The 15819-nt window shown below is 43.2% G+C and overlaps 2 protein-coding genes across 4 annotated transcripts in view; both read right to left on the bottom strand.

The window, feature by feature from the left end:
* Positions 1-2671: 2671 nt before the first annotated feature.
* On the bottom strand, positions 2672-7188 carry LOC133961473 (TMF-regulated nuclear protein 1-like). Its single transcript, XM_062396589.1, has one exon. The coding sequence runs from the start codon at positions 7031-7033 to the stop codon at positions 6398-6400; it is 636 nt and encodes a 211-aa protein (XP_062252573.1). The 5' UTR covers positions 7034-7188; the 3' UTR covers positions 2672-6397.
* Positions 7189-12473: 5285 nt separating this feature from the next.
* Positions 12474-15819, bottom strand: part of rps6ka1 (ribosomal protein S6 kinase a, polypeptide 1) — a 48066-nt gene continuing 44720 nt past the window's right edge. For all 3 annotated transcript variants that reach the window (XM_062398137.1, XM_062398138.1, XM_062398135.1), the window contains 5 exons: positions 15503-15664; positions 15290-15366; positions 15082-15199; positions 14844-14981; positions 12474-14363 (listed from right to left, as the gene is read on the bottom strand). In XM_062398137.1, the coding sequence (XP_062254121.1) occupies positions 14241-14363; positions 14844-14981; positions 15082-15199; positions 15290-15366; positions 15503-15664 (618 nt within the window). In that variant the 3' untranslated portion in view covers positions 12474-14240. The remainder of the gene's footprint in view (positions 14364-14843; positions 14982-15081; positions 15200-15289; positions 15367-15502; positions 15665-15819) is intronic.

Consider the following 15819-nt stretch of genomic DNA (forward strand, 5'->3'; position numbering starts at 1 on the left):
CGTTTGAATTATTCCTGAGATTTAGCAAAGTGGCCTGCACACTGCTGACGTCGTCCTGTCCCAGTATAGATGATGAGGCAAACCAATAATGAGAGAGACGTGTCAGCTGACTGGTCATTTAGAATCACTAGATCCCTGCACCAAATGGCACACACCCGTAAATATTAGTTCCCCAAATTCAAAAACCTCTGCTTGTAACACAGCACATTAACACTTCAATACAATATGACAAGATCAAAGTTTCTCCAGCACCGCCACAAACTGCATATGAAGATGGACAACACGTTATCACATTGAACAAAAATGACAAAATATCCCAAAAAACGTTTGCTTTTGATGTCATTTTAAGCCCCATATGTGCATTAGTGATAGTGGAGTGGTGTTTGGTATTAAGGTTTTATAGCATAAAATAACCCGACAGTCCCCTTAAAGACAACCCAGCATCAGAAGCCTTCAATATGATATTTTCCATCCGGATCCATGAATTACTTATTCTCTGGGAAATCAGTTGCAAAACACCCTCATCTCACAATGTTCAAGTAAAAACCATCTTTCATCCGCCGCCTGATCTGAAACTGCAACTTAATTAAATGTGTAATTTCCTGAGGCGTATCGCATCCTCCCATCCACTTTCCTGAACATCTGTTCAGTTGTTTTGTGACATGCTGCTGGGGTGAAAACATTATAAGTCAACTTTACTTAGTAAATTTCCAACATGTCTGATAAAGTTCAGTCTTTAGAAGTGTGGACGAGGCGTGAGTCCAGTGGACTGATGTAGTGTGGTTGGATAATAGCCAGGAGGCTAATGCAGACCAACGGTACCGAGCTCTTTATGCGCAGTGCAACCACACATTGTTTAAATTATTTAGTTAGTGTGGGTCCATGCACCACTTCCTATGCCAGGGCTTTAATGGCCATCACTTCCTCCTGCACTTACTATAGCACAATATGTTGAAAAGTACACTTGGCTGAATATTGTTCAGTTTTTGTTGCCAATCGATTGATTGCACTTTAGCATCTAATACCTGGAAATTATAGACCCACACTAGTTTAGTTACACAAAGGTAGAAGGTAAGATGAGTAGAAAAAAATCACAAGACTAGAAAAATGTAAGTCTATACTTAGAGACTTTTATATATATACTTATACTTTAAACGGAAAATATTCTCAGTACGTATTCTCCCTCTCTGATGTTGAACAACTGCCTCTTCAGAAGATGATGTTTTAAATTGTGGTTCTTTTACGGCAAAACATCTGAAAAGATTTCCATGAAACTTGGTGAAAAGACAGGACATGGGCCAAGAATGGACTCTTTTTAGGGCGAATCTAAACAAAGGGATCCCAGAAATCTTTTTTCCCTTTCTTCAACATTGCAAGATAGGACATTGTTTTCTTTTTTTACCAATTTATAAGGATCTTGTTGAAAATAATGACATATTAAGGGAACTGATTGTGTGTGGTTTCATGCAGCTTGAATGCATTTAAGGGGTCTGTTGTAAGCCCTTAGTGGAGGTTTGTCCTCCACAAGTTTTGGTCTACAATAAAATACATTTTCAATCAAGTTCCAAAACACGAGTTTGAGAAGGACGTTTCTGAAAGAGACCACTGATGTACTTCAACGTTTTCTGGCTTAATAATCTGTCTATACAACTAAATGTTATCCCGCCATTGTCTGCCATCCTCATAGCTGCCTCCCAAAGCCAAAATGTCTCCATCCATCCATTCATCTCTCTCTTGGCAGTTTTCCCTGCACCTCTCCACCCGTCTAGTCTCATTTCGCCTCCATCCGGATGTTACTTAGTCCCCCCCCGTCCCAAAGCCTGGATGATGAAATTCCAACCTGTCACTTACATAACGGGCCACCTCTAACAGCCAGGATAATGATGCTGCCTGCCGCAGCTTACTCTCCTGTGTCCACTCAGTAGCCCCCCCCCCCAACACGCACGTGTTCTACCATTAGGCCGGCCTGCTTGTACTATTGCACACAATACGATGTATGCACTCTTTGAACGTTTAATACGCATACTGTGTGGTAAATGTATTTATTCACTAATCTGTTTTATATGTACTAATACACAAACACTACACTCAAAAAGAATTTAATACATGCAGTGGAATATAATATTAATCCATGAAATGCAGCGTAAAGCCGCCACTAATCTCCAGGTTTCTATCTTTCCTGGGGGGGAAGAGAAGTGTGGCTCGGTTCCATTATTAACTTTCTTTGAATAAGTTTATATGCATCAGAGTCTGTAATCTCTAGAAATAATAGAGGATGTTCAAATGTACTAATACCCCATACACTGAGATGTGCCCACTTAAAAGCCATCTACGTGGGTGCAGCCCTTTCATTAAGAGAGCAGCAGCAAAAACCATCGGCTTAGTGCAACTTCACAAATCCTGGCTCGCAGTAATGAGCACTTGGAAGTGGGATATATACATTTCCAGTAATTCTGGCCTTTTAATGTGAGTGAGGGGTTATCTAACATCCATTTAAGTGTATCATCAACCGAGGGAAAAAGGCTCTAATCGACCAGCAAATGACAGAATGCAGAAATAATGCATGTTTAATGTATGTGCACCAAAGCACCTCTGTCACAATCTGTTCTTCTCCGGCCTGCGGCGTCCTACTTTACGTCAAAGAGCCGTTTCCTGCTGAGCAGGCGCTCGCTGTGCTGCTGCAAGGTGACCCAACAGCTCCCAGACCTCCCACATGACTGCAAAAGATGTAATATTTAGAGATCCCACCTTTAGAAATTAATATTTTATACAGGCGATTTGCAGCAGGAGAGTCTGCAGCCTGTTTAGAGGAAAGAATCACTTCTCTGCAACATTTCAGTCATTTATTCATTTTTATTCTAATAATTCAGCCTTTCTTACAAAATCTGATGATCCTGCAAATTAAATCTATCTTTAAACATTTACCAGTCTTGTACATTGTAGCTCTGTGCTCAAGTAAATGAGATAAAGTGGTCGCAAACGCACACGTAAAACAGCAGAACTTACATTCATGTACATTCATTCACTGCAGGAAGCAAATGCCCTTTACAGACACACTGCTGAAACATGAGGGAGGTTTGGGGACAAATTACTTTCCATCCAGCTGCTTCTAAAATACATTTGAAGATTACTATAACCATTCATTGTCAAATGAATGATTCTACATTAAGGCTACGTAATTACACACATAACTTTTTCAGTTAACATTTGGAAATGAAAGTAAATTGACTCCAAACCTGTTTTTACAATTAAGCGTATGACATTTTTACATTCATTCTGAAGTAGAATATAATTTTTCAGTTATAGTGTGATTAAAAGCTAAGAAACACCTGATTTAAGGAAACATTAAAAGTTCTGTGCTTAGTTCACCAGAGCGATAAATTCAAAACACATCACAGAAACAAACACAAAATATTAAAACATTCAGAAAAGAATAAATACATATTAGAAAAGTGATTTTGATGTGGTTGGTCAGTGTTTACTCGCTGATCATTGAAACTTATGTTAAATTCCATTTATCCACCACAGGTTCAAACAGTTGGATATTTAGTCTTTAGGAAGAAAAAAAACGAAACACTTGAGTAACATATTACATTCTTTCTGCAAGTGGGCCCAGAGGTCTTTGGGAAACGTAGTTTTCATTCATAGAAAAAACACAAAAGGTGCAGTGCCACAACAGTGCATGACTTGTTTGTTTTTCTTTCTTTTAATGGTTTTTTCTTCCGACCAGATAATGAGTGAGTTCACCTCTTTACCATCACACTCATCACTGGCTCCTTCCAAAGTGTAGACAGACATCTGATAAGGCATATTAAAAAGCAATATATAGGCCCGCTGTATATTCAGTTGTAGCTCTAGCTGTACACATACATTAGGATAATGAAGACATGTTTTAAGGCCTAAAAGAACTTTTTATTCTGCACTTGCTTGACCTCAGCTGAATATTGTTTGGTATAGATGTGCACAAGGACAGAAAGCAGTAGTTCCCTTGGTCGTGTATATGTGTGGAATGTTTCAAGTGAGTCAACATTCAATAATAAGTCAGCATGGTGATCAGAAATCTGAACGTCAGAAACACTGCACCACTTAAAGGGGGAACTCAGGGGCGAGATGCCCAACAACAGGTTCCCTGAATATGTGAGTCCATTTTTTAAGTCAAGCTATAGATCAACAGGAAACTATATTCCCCATGATGCACTAGAATTTCATACATGTGTCTCCAATGACCAATTTTGTAGAGGTACTGTTTAAAATGTCCTTGAGCTTATATAACCATAGATTATTTGTATTTATTATTATTGTTATTATCACTGAGATCTTTGTTAAAAAATTGGTTGAGTAACCCTTTAAATGTGCTTTAAAAAAAAACTATAAGTAGTTGAAGCCCTTATAGTCAAATTAGAAAATAACCAAAATTAACCTGTGGCCTTGTTCTGATTGATTTGGATCAACTTACTGTACATGACTAAACTAAATGTGTTGTTTAGATATTTTCTGTTTTTATTCTCACTTTGCCTCAGAACAAGCGATCTGGTCTTAAAGCAATACATCACTTTCTTCTTTTGCCCTTGTCTTTTTTACATGATTCTCTAATGCGTCTCACATGACGCAGTAGCGTATGCCCATCCTGCCCGTCTTTCCATCCAGGGAACAATTAAAACCGGAATATATAATTGCACGGAAATCTACAGTGAGCAATTATACAGTCTGAGCATACGCCTGTCTTGTAAACAGCCTTCCGCCTTTGTTCTTTCAGGGGTCATTTATAAAGAAGAACAAACAGCGCAAAGAAGAAGAAGAAGAAGAAGAAGAAGAAGAATCTTGGATTCATGCTCTGCAGAAATCCCTTTTTCATGATTTTGGAAAGTAGCCCACACATAAAGATGGATGCTAAATTGCTCCCACATTGCTGCACCAAGATTGAATGCCTGCCTCTGTGCAATAACCTTTGAACGCCCAAAATAGATATCTCTGGTGTACCGGCTGTGATTTCTACACACACACAGACACGCACACACACACACAAAGCTGAAGCGAAAAAGGATTGGTGGAATAGATACGCAGTCATCCCCTAATCCAAACACAAGAGGAATGGTGGGAAGGAAAAGAAGAATTAGGCCAAAAAAACAGAGTGATCTATAAGTAGAAATTAGGTCATCCACTGCACATGGGACAATGATACGTCTGTGTGTGAACAAGTGCAACACAATTATCAACCGATCTATTAAAGTGACCTAACAAAATAAAAAGTATCATCTAGCTTCCAAAACTGTGCCTAAACAAACAGATTAAATTGACGTCATGGTGGTGAAGCTGTTCCCGTGCAACCTACAAAACGGGTGACGTTCGGGGGTGCCAACCACCTGACATTGTCACATTCAACACCAACACACAACCAGTGATGGTTAGCTCTCCTTGCTAACGGATGCATGGCTTAACTTAAGTGCAACCCGAGGTAAAAGATCAGGTCCAACAAGCTTGAATCAGAAATATCCGGCATAACATTCTAATTTATGTAAATAAACGCAGCAGAAACCTGTAGATCCTAAATCCTGCAGCGGTGGAGGAGTGTTGTGGTTACGGTGCTCTGCCGGATACGGTTGGTAGGTTTTGTGGAAGTGGATCTAGGGTCGAGAGACGAGCGGTTTCTAGGTGACTGGGTAAAAAAAAAGAGGCCACGGGTGGAATCGTCCAAGTGTGAACACCTCTCTTGCTCTCCCAGTTGTTCAATGCCGCCTAAAAAAACGGTGTGTGCGACCGGTGGTGGACGAGTGGTCGCAGAGAAGCCAAGGCACGATTAATTGAAACGTCTCTACCCTCCACTAAGTACAAACTGCATTATTTTCCTAGCTCCTTCCTGGGTCCTTGGTTTTATAACAATGCAGCAATCCCTACCAAGCCTCATCTCTTGTCCACGTCCACTGCCACTGCCCTTCTCCTCTGTTTTAATGCTTCCCTCGTTCTCATCCCTTTTTCTCGACGGTTGACGTCCTCATTGGCCTTTTGTCCGTTGCTGCCGAGATGCACAGCAAAGCTCCTGTTACCTCACCTGGACATGACTCATCCACACACCATGGTTTCTATATCAATGTCCGATCCATCCTATTCAAGTCAATGCAAGCAGCAAAGTATCGGTGGTAAACAAGAAAAGCAAAATGACATGCTGTTCACGTAGCACTGGTTGAAGTTGGTCAGAAACGCACCTAACAGGAAGCTCCTTACTAGCATTTGTGATAGGCACTCTAAAGACCTGATGGACCAGCCTCAGGATATAATAGCAGAAAGGTGGAAACTGTAGAGCAGCCGTGACAATGTGTGATCTCTAAAGAATGGAAGTTGGTCTTCCTGTTTATGTAAAGCACATTTCGAAAGCAAAAGTTGAAAAAGGTGGAAAGTCCTATTTGAGCTTCACAGGCCAGGGCAGGCACGTGCGGAGTCCAAGCATGGAGGAGAAGACGATGGTGGGTCGATGCTTCTTGAACCTCAGGCCTTTCTTCAGCCGCTGGCTGTTCTCCGCCACATACAGCTCCCCCTGCTGGGCCCCGCTAGATATCCTCGACACCACCTCCCCGTGAACCACCACCTCCTCCTCCGAGCGCACAAACACCTCCCTGAGCTCCTCCAGCCGTCGCTCCATCTCTCTGATGACCCGCTGGCGCTCCTCAACCTCCAGGAGGCGCCGACGAGCCGCCTCGAACTCCATGCTGGAGCTGGGGGTGACGTGCTTGGACGAGGGGGCCGTGGCTGAGGTGGACGGGGGGTCGGACCTGGTTAGGAGAGCCCCTGCCACCCTCCGGAAGTCCCCCATGGAAATGGAGCGCCTGGTGGCCGGAGAGGCCAGAGCCAGGAGAGCGGAGGCAGATGTGGACGGTGGCAGGGCCAGTGGGAGGAGAGGAGGAGAAGATGATGATGATGGAGAAGGTGAACCCGGCGGTTGAAGATCTGGATGTGGGTCCTTGTTTTTAATAGCTGCTGCCATGTTCCCGGTGGTGTCCTCATCGTGGGAGTCTGTGTTTCTTTGTCGTCGCTTCATGGCCGGTGTTCAGCTCCTGCTGTGCTGCTGCCGTCTGTGTTTTCCGTCTGTCCTCCTGTGTCGGAGCGGTGAGCAGCCGAGCAGACGGAGCGGAGATGTGCAGTGATGCAGCCGGGCGACTGCTCAATTCATTAATAAGAGATCCGAGGCAGGCTTGTGCTGTCTCTGCATCTGAGTGGTTGTGCTGGGGAGGAGCCTGCTGACAGCTCATTGGCTGCTGAGATCCTGGCTACGTCAGCCGATGATTGGGCAGCTTCGCCTCTGTGCTGCTGATGCTGGCAGACGGTCGTGTCCTCTGCTTGACTGTTTTGCCTCGTCGTCGTGCGGAGCTGTGCTTTGATCAGCTCTGCTCAGTCACGCGAGGCAGAGTGAGGCGAGAGATGCAGGAGTATCAGGTTTTTCTCCCCTTTGCTGAGGCCATTTTGGCTCAGTTTCTGTTCTCCCAGCCTCTCTGCCGCCATCCCTCCTACCGGCTGCTCTCTCCATCTCCCTCTCTATAGTTGCCCCTAGCAACACAGCCTCAACATCAGATGGCAAAAGCGGTGTGTGTGTGTGTGTGTGTGTGTGTGTGTGTTTGTGTGTATCACTCTCCTGCTTAGCATTATCACCATTTCCCTGTTTTCATTCTTTTCCACATTTCCCTCTTTTGACCTCTGTGGCAGTTCAAAGATTTAAGTCACATGTAACAAGCAGACAGACAAACACGTGTCCACAAACATGCACACACACATGCACAATTGAATAAACTAGACTTTTCTCTACTGAAAAACAACATAGACTCCCAGTTGCCAAGAAAATCTGTTTGGCTACAAGAAAATAATGGGGACTTTATAATTCAAATATTGTTTATCTCAGTATTGACAAATTAAATGAATATTATGTGAACACGATATCTCAAGAAGGCCTTGAGGGGAATGTTCAGTTAGACTCAAGGAGATTTTGTGCGTCATAGGTCAAAGGTCAAGGTCACCGTAATTCTTTGGCAGTTTTAGGCAGCATTTAACAGAATGGAAAAGATCCTCGTGCTCACAGGGTCTGGTGAGTCAGGTGAGTCTGGTAGTCCACTCAGAGCATATCACCCAATTTAAAGCTTTTCTGCTGTGTTCAATCCTCAATCTACCAATTCACCTCGTTTAAAAACTGACACCCAAACTCATATTTCAGATTTGACACTCATCTGATAAGTTACATCAACTTAAAACAGATTTTCATAGTGTTCTTCTTCTCACAGCTGTAGCGTCGCCTCCCCCAACATCTACGCTTATCCTCTCCGTCTAGACATTTATCGACTGGTTCTGCAGCCGCCTGGCAGACGTGATACGATCAGAGAAGTTAACACACTCGACAAGTTCACTCCAATACCCTCAGAAATAATAAGAGAGAAACCCATAAGTGAAAAAATTGCTTGTGGTGCATTTGGAGCACTGAGACGTGATGTTTTAAATATCGGCCTTCAGTGAGAGAGAGTCAAAGCGATGAGGCTTTTAGCAGGTCAGACAGAGGTGTGTGTGTGTGTGTGTGTGTGTGTGTGTGTGTGTGTGTGTGTGTGTGTGTGCCGGCGTATTAAAGTGTTCACTTAGCTCTTTGTTTTCATCACAGCACCGACACTGTACTCTCTCCGTGCTTTTAGCTTTAGTGATCTCCAGAGAGAGAGAGAGAGAGAGAGAGAGAGAGAGAGAGAGAGAGTCACTTACAAAGACAGAGATGGAGAACAAGAAAGGAGAGCTTGTACTCTATGTGCCTATAGGAGGAATAAATTACAGGAAGATGCTCTGCAGGTCTTTAACCTGCTTTTCAAAAAAGCCAGAAAAATAAGAACGACTGTAAAAGCATCATAATCATAAAGAGGATACCAAGACAACTGTGCTGGCAAGATGAGACATTGAGTGAGAGAGATAGGGAGAGATTTGGAGATAGCGAGATACATAAAGAGAGATAAAGAAATAAAGAGAGATATAGAAATAGAAAGAGATAGTAATACAAAAAAAAATCACAATTTATGATCTATGACACCTATGATCACAATCCTGACCTGAACAGCTCATATATTAATATTAGTGCAGGGCTCGGGTCCGTTAGTGCTATTACATAGCCCTAGTTTCCCTTGATATTAAACAATGCAGATTAAACACTGGACATATTGATAATCATTCTTTGTTACATGCATGTGTTTCCCCCATATTTACACATTAGCTCAGTATAAACATCCCGGCTTGAGTAAGTAAAGATATCAGGGATCAAGAGGGCTTCTTTTATTTTCTATTTTTTACATGGTACTTATTGTTGAACCAGACTACTGGTTGTGCAACATGCCACTGTCAAATAGATTATTTTGATATCTTTATTTTAGAGCTCCAGTCTGTCTAGAAAACATTCTATGTCACTACTTATACTTTTGCAACTGTTCTGTCACATTTCCCTGTTAACTTATGATATGAACAGGATGATTTAGACACTCATCTATTAAGGTGGACGTAAAAGAGTCATTACACTTTAAAAGTTTTAAAATGGCCAAGAAGAAAAACATGCCTCTCGTATATAAAGGACTGAAAAATGTAAATCTCACCAGAGCATTGGGATCTTATCGGTCTTATGATAAATTATGTGTCAGATGTGACCTAGATATTTTCACACACGTCTTTCATTATTGTCTTATACTGAGCAGCAGCAGGGCGGTTGCTCCAGGTCTGGTGCTGCTCCTGTTAGATACTGTGCATTGCATGTGTACTGTATATCAGTATCCAGTATCCAGAATGAATTGTGCAGTGTTTGTCGTGTGTAGAAAAGCTGTTATTATGAATTATGTAGGACCTTTTTTTTTCTGTAAAAATTATAAATTACTTTTGGAAACATGTGCCGTGGAGAGAGCAAGAGCGAGATACAGTGTCAGTCGGGTTTTTTGTGCTTGCATATGTAATTAAACAGAACCCCAGGGAATTTTATGAGCATCACATCACAATTGACATCAACTAGAAAAAGACACAAACACATACACACACAAATACAGACCACATCACAAGAGCTCTTAAACTACAGAGGAACGTCTAGTGAAGTATTCAGGCCTGGACAGTATCCTTCTATAGATAAGACAGGGATCTGCCTGCTCTCTCACGTGCACTGTACGTTCAGACACTGTCACTCATCAGAAAACAAAGACGATTCGACCTCAGTTAGAACAGAACAGCTTCAGCTGACAGCTGCAGAGATGGACAACAGACGAGGGAGATGATGCCGGCTCTCTGCTTTTTTGTAATCAATATCAGTTTGCTGGGGGCTGAGTCAGTCCATCTGTGTGTGTGTGTGTGTGTGCGTGTGAGAGAACCTGACCCTTTCCAGCATAAACACTGACCTTGTCAGAACCAGTAGACCTCATTTGGTACAAAGGCCTAATTAGGTAAAACACAATCAGCTCCCGGTTAAGGTAAGTGGTAAGATTGTGAGTTGAGGTTTGGTTAAGGTTAGTGGTAGGTCTGAATCCATCATGGTTCAAGTAAAGGAAAAAACCCTGGATCCAGAGCAAGTAAAGGAAAAAACCCTGGATCCAGAGCAAAAATCTGAGGAGTAGTATTTGTATAATCCTGCTTGAAAACAAATAATAAACAAACATACACAGATGCAACAAAAGCATAACATAAATAAGGGTAGCTGCTAAAAACCTGTGTGTGTGTGTGGAGTCAGTAGATTTTCGGGGGGTGGGGGGGGAGTTAAGCATTGATTTGTGTGAGTACAGCCTGCATGTGCATTCAAGAGCAGGAAGTCATTAATTCCAGTGAATTACTGTTACGACAACATCACAGCACAGTGAGCAAAGCCCTTTGGAAAATGCTGTGTATCTAAATAGTGTGTAAGTGTGTGTCTGTATAAATAAGTTAAGACTTAAGCATTTCTCTCGGACATGGTGGTGCACAGCATGTCAGTGGAATGCAGATGCAGCCCCACAGCAGCAGCAGGAGCAGCGGCAGGAGCAGGAGGAGCAGCAGCAGCAGCAGCAGCAGGAGCAGGAGGAGCAGGAGCAGCTTCTGTGTGGCTGTTATGTAAACAAGTGCTGCTGTGCATACAGTATGTGGTGATTGTACGGGTTGATACTGTAAAGCAGGACATGCTGTGATGTGTTCATGGTGCAGGAGGGAAAGCCCACGAGGGAGAGCAGGAGGAGAAGATGGAGTAAGATGACAGGATCCTACAGGCAGGGAGTCATTTACATGCAGATGTTTCAGGTTTTCAACAGTGTGCATGTTTAACTATTAATTTGCATTTCAAGGACAGACACAGGGTACCTCCTGTCCCTTTTTTCTAGAGGGCTCAAATTGTATTGTGAAGCTGCGATATTTGTTTTCCTGATATATTATGATATTTAAGAGCAATAAGTAAGACCCTGGATAAAGGACTGATTTCAATGAGTCGGCAGCATGTGATGTCATCTTTGACAGCAACACATTCAGCTCTGGGCCTGGATCCATTTGGCGCTTAACATGAAAACTTTCTTACACTTTAACTCCCCCCAGTGCCCGGCAGAGGAAACACACCAGGCTGAGGACCCACAAGAAGGCAGGCGCTGAAGGTCAGATAACCAGGTGCATTATGGGGATGCACCAGTGCACCATTTTCTGTTCCGATATCAGTTTCGATGCAGGGCTCTCTGATGGATCTAGATACACTTACTGTGGGAAGGTAAGGAGCTGCTGTGGTACCAAAGTCTGCAGATCCCCATGACTGAATGTGACCAGGGGACTTTATAATATCTGTTAACCATATTACCTTAAAATCACAAATCAAAAACTGATATGTTTTAGATAGATAGTCTCAGAGCATCAGACTCATTTCAGTCAGGTGAAAAGATAAAACTGCTCCTGTAGTAAAAGTTTGTATGTGATGAACTCAAAAACAATATAAAAGTATGCACGACATTACAGCTCCCAAAACCAAATCATCTGGATCGCCCCCTGGTGGCTGGCTGCAGTATAGATCACCATCACCCCTTCCTCCATGTTTTCAACTGGGACAGGGATCAAACTAACAACTCGAAGTTCACATCCAACACTCTTTCTCAAATACGGCTTCTGAAATTTTAGATTTTTTTTATCACACTGATGTGATTGTTCAAGTGTTTCTTTATCTGGGAAGTTAGGTTTTAATAATTTTTTACCAAGGACTTTATCTTTTCATTTGTTGGTGTGTTTGTTAGTTAGCAGGATAACTAAGTTTTTAAGAAAAAGCCTGTGTTACATACTGAGGTTACTGAATTTAAAAAAAGTTTCACTAATAGGAAGAAAAGCTTGAAAGAAGAGATGTTTGTTGCATGATGGGAAATGTAGGCTCCAGCTCTTCTGGAGCTGAGCAGTGTCTGTTTATTTCTAATCTGTAATCTTTGATTCCCTTAACCTGATAGAAGTGTAATCAAAAACAGTGGAGAACAAATTTTACACAGAACAAGAGACAGTTTGTCGTAGCAACTGAATTTTTAATATTCGTAAGATATAAAAATCTTCATCTTTATCATACAATAACATCTTACCATCAATTTAGTCAAAGGAGGGAGAGTTTTGCCACCAAACAATAATTATAATAGAACTTTGATCCCTTTTGAGGTAAGACAGCTGGTTCATATGTTAATTCAGCCGCAGCACAGGTCTGCCCTGCCACACGTGCACAGTATCTTCTGGCTGCATGACCCGGGGTTCATGTGTTTTCCCATGTAAGACATTCTGCCTCACCTGTAGGCCTAGGCACCGAGCTGAAAGCAGGACCTACGCCCTGAGGCTACTTACAGTGACACATGCTCTTTAGGATTTCTCAAATTCACTGGGAGGAAAAGTCAGATAATTAACAGTCGGGTGAAGATACTCCACACTGAGAGGAGGCCTGTGTGTGATTAACAACCAGTGACTTGACAGAGAATTTAAGGGAGGAGAGCGGCTGCGTCCGAGTGCTCGATTCCGTAAAGACCACAGTCCGCTCGTCCTCCCTACGTTTCCAAAACAGAAGAAGAGACCTGTGACGGCTTTGAGTCCACAGACCGTGGTGTGCTCAGCGTGTCTTTCACTATTTTAAATCAACACTTTCTTTGGACAAAAAGAAGAAAGAAACAACAACAAAAGCAGCCAACACAGGAAAACAGCATCCAATACGCATCATCCGAGAAACGAGATGGAGAAAACGAGAAAAGCAAGATAGCAAATATAGAGTTTTAACATGCCACACAGTTCCTTGGGCAAGTTTTCTTTCACAGAAAGCCACCTATTTTACTAGTTTTTGTAGTAATAAAAAATAACAGACATCTCAAAACAGTTGCCAGCGGGAGGACCAAGCGGAGTATAGGGAGCGGAGAAAACATGAAGCCACACGACGTCATCACATCACATGCACATGACCCTGCAGCGTCCCGCAAGACTGTACACACTCATACACACACAGCAAGTCATGCAACTGACACACACAATCGCTCTCTGTAAAACAAAACAAAAGCATCGATTGACATTAACCAAAACATCAGCGTTTGACATTTCCCAGAATTCCTGCGTTCTGTCTGTACCAAAGCCAAAGAGGCATTTATGGCAGAAATGTTTCATTTTCATATTAATAATGCTCATTGAAAATAAACATTTAACAGCAGCTGGACAGTACTGTGGTGCGTGTGCCGTCGGCACAGGTTTGATTTGGCAGCACGACCGGTAATATAAAGCTCATCAACGTGACGGAACAAAAAAGGACAAGAAGACGATCAACGGAACAGGCGGACGGACAGGCGTGCAGCAAGCTGAATGACAACCAATCACAGCAGCGATGACCAGAGGAAAACTTTCATTGTCGCAATCGAAGAAGTGGCTGCACCACACAAACACACACATACATACATTCACACACACACACACACACACACACACACAGCCACTTGTACGTCTGCCAAAAACCTGCAATCTTTTTTTTGCCCTCATCACCCCCCATCCATCTTTTCTTGTCCAAGGAGACTGACTAGCGGCAGCTGATGAGCCCGAACAAGGAGGATGGTAGCAGGAGCGGGACAACTGAGGTCACAAGGATGGAGGGGTGGGGGGTGGGGGGGCGGGGGATCAGTACCACAGTCGGTGTTCCTTGGCTGGTAAGTGACGTGTGGACAGTGAGTCCCTCCCCCCCCCCCCTGAGCAAGCTGACTGGGTGGTGCGGTTTTTGGTCAGTCTCCAGTGAGATGACTGGTGGTTGGGAGTCTCTACAGGGAGGTAGAGGGAAGCTTCTTGACGCGCCTCTGAGCCAGGAAGGAGCTCTCGATGGGCTTGAGCTCCGGAGTTGGTTGGGAGCTCTTCAGGGCGGAGTAGGTGGCAGCCATGGCTCCCTGTGGATTAAAAACAAGGTGGTATATAAAACTGTTACTATCCAGAATGTGGGTATGACAAAGGGAGCCATTCGGTAATATAAAAACAACAACTTGTCGGGTTCAGGAGACTGGTACCTATGACTTTTTAAATGTATAACTTCATGGACCATTTTAAAAAGTGTTAAATATTTGCAATGTCGGCAAAGGAACATTTGTAACTTTAAGTGCAACATAAATCATGTGGCAGCAATGTAAGCTTATTGAAAAATGTCAGGGGATGGTCACAGTAATTTGTTTCTAAATACATATTAAAAATAAAACATATTGGCCTATAATCCAAACCACTGTGATTAATTAATATATTAAAACTGTCAGACACTATGTAACATTGTATTTAGTAGAACAACAAAATATGTGAAATATCTACTCTGATCAGCCACTATTCTGTTGAAAGGCTCGGACCCCTCTACATTTCCAGAGAATGCTCTCAGCCGTTACCTTGACCAGTTTGGGATCCTGGTGCGGGAGCTGGCTGTTGGGTAGTTTGTCTCTCTGGACGATCCAGGGGTGCTTGAGGACCTGCCTGGCAGTCAGTCTCTGATGAGGGTCCACATGGAGCATCTTGGACACGAGCTCCTACGGGGAAAAGACACTATTAACTGTGGCACTGACGGGCAGACATGCTCCAGTCTGACTGAGGCACAGAAACAATAAAAGAGCCAAGTTGGAGTTTAACCTTTGCAGCGTCAGACACAGTGTCCCAGTTTCCTCCGATCAGGCTGAAGCGGCCGCTGCCTATCCGGCTCAGAATCTCATTGGGGGTGTCCTCAGGTCCGTTGGCAAATGGAGTGAAACTGGAGGAAGATACAGTTAAGACAGATGATAGTATGAGTATGAAGAGCAGTGAACAGAAATCAGTTTCATATGAGAGTTGTTTTATTTACCCAGCCAGCATGGTGTAGAGTAAGACTCCCAGACTCCAGATGTCGCATCCTTCATCGTAGCCCTGACGCTTCAACACCTGTAACGTAGTCAGAGACAGTCACACGTCTTATTTCAGGGTCTAGCACTGTTAACAGTTTAAATCCACATCAAGACCCGGACACAGCCTCGACCCCTACAGGTGAGGAGAGATGGTGTGCATGTGACCCGCTCACCTCGGGGGCCACGAAGTTAGCGGTGTAGCAGGGCGTCATCAGCAGCCCGTTGTTGGCCCGCAGCTGCTTAGCGAAGCCGAAGTCACAGATCCTGATCGACTCTGGATTCCCCGACTCGTCCACGTAGAGGATGTTACTGGGCTTCAGGTCTCTGTGCACCACCTGGAGGACAAGAGGACACAGGACGGGGGACAGGGAGGAGATAATCGGGATTTGTTTTTCTTAAAGAACAAGATTTTATATCCACATTCATACAAAAGCTTTGATTGCACCTACAAGTAAATAAATTATAAATTATGAAAACGAAGAGAATGGAA

Source organism: Platichthys flesus, chromosome 10, assembly GCF_949316205.1.
Source record: "Platichthys flesus chromosome 10, fPlaFle2.1, whole genome shotgun sequence".
Classification (NCBI taxonomy): Eukaryota; Metazoa; Chordata; class Actinopteri; order Pleuronectiformes; family Pleuronectidae; genus Platichthys; species Platichthys flesus.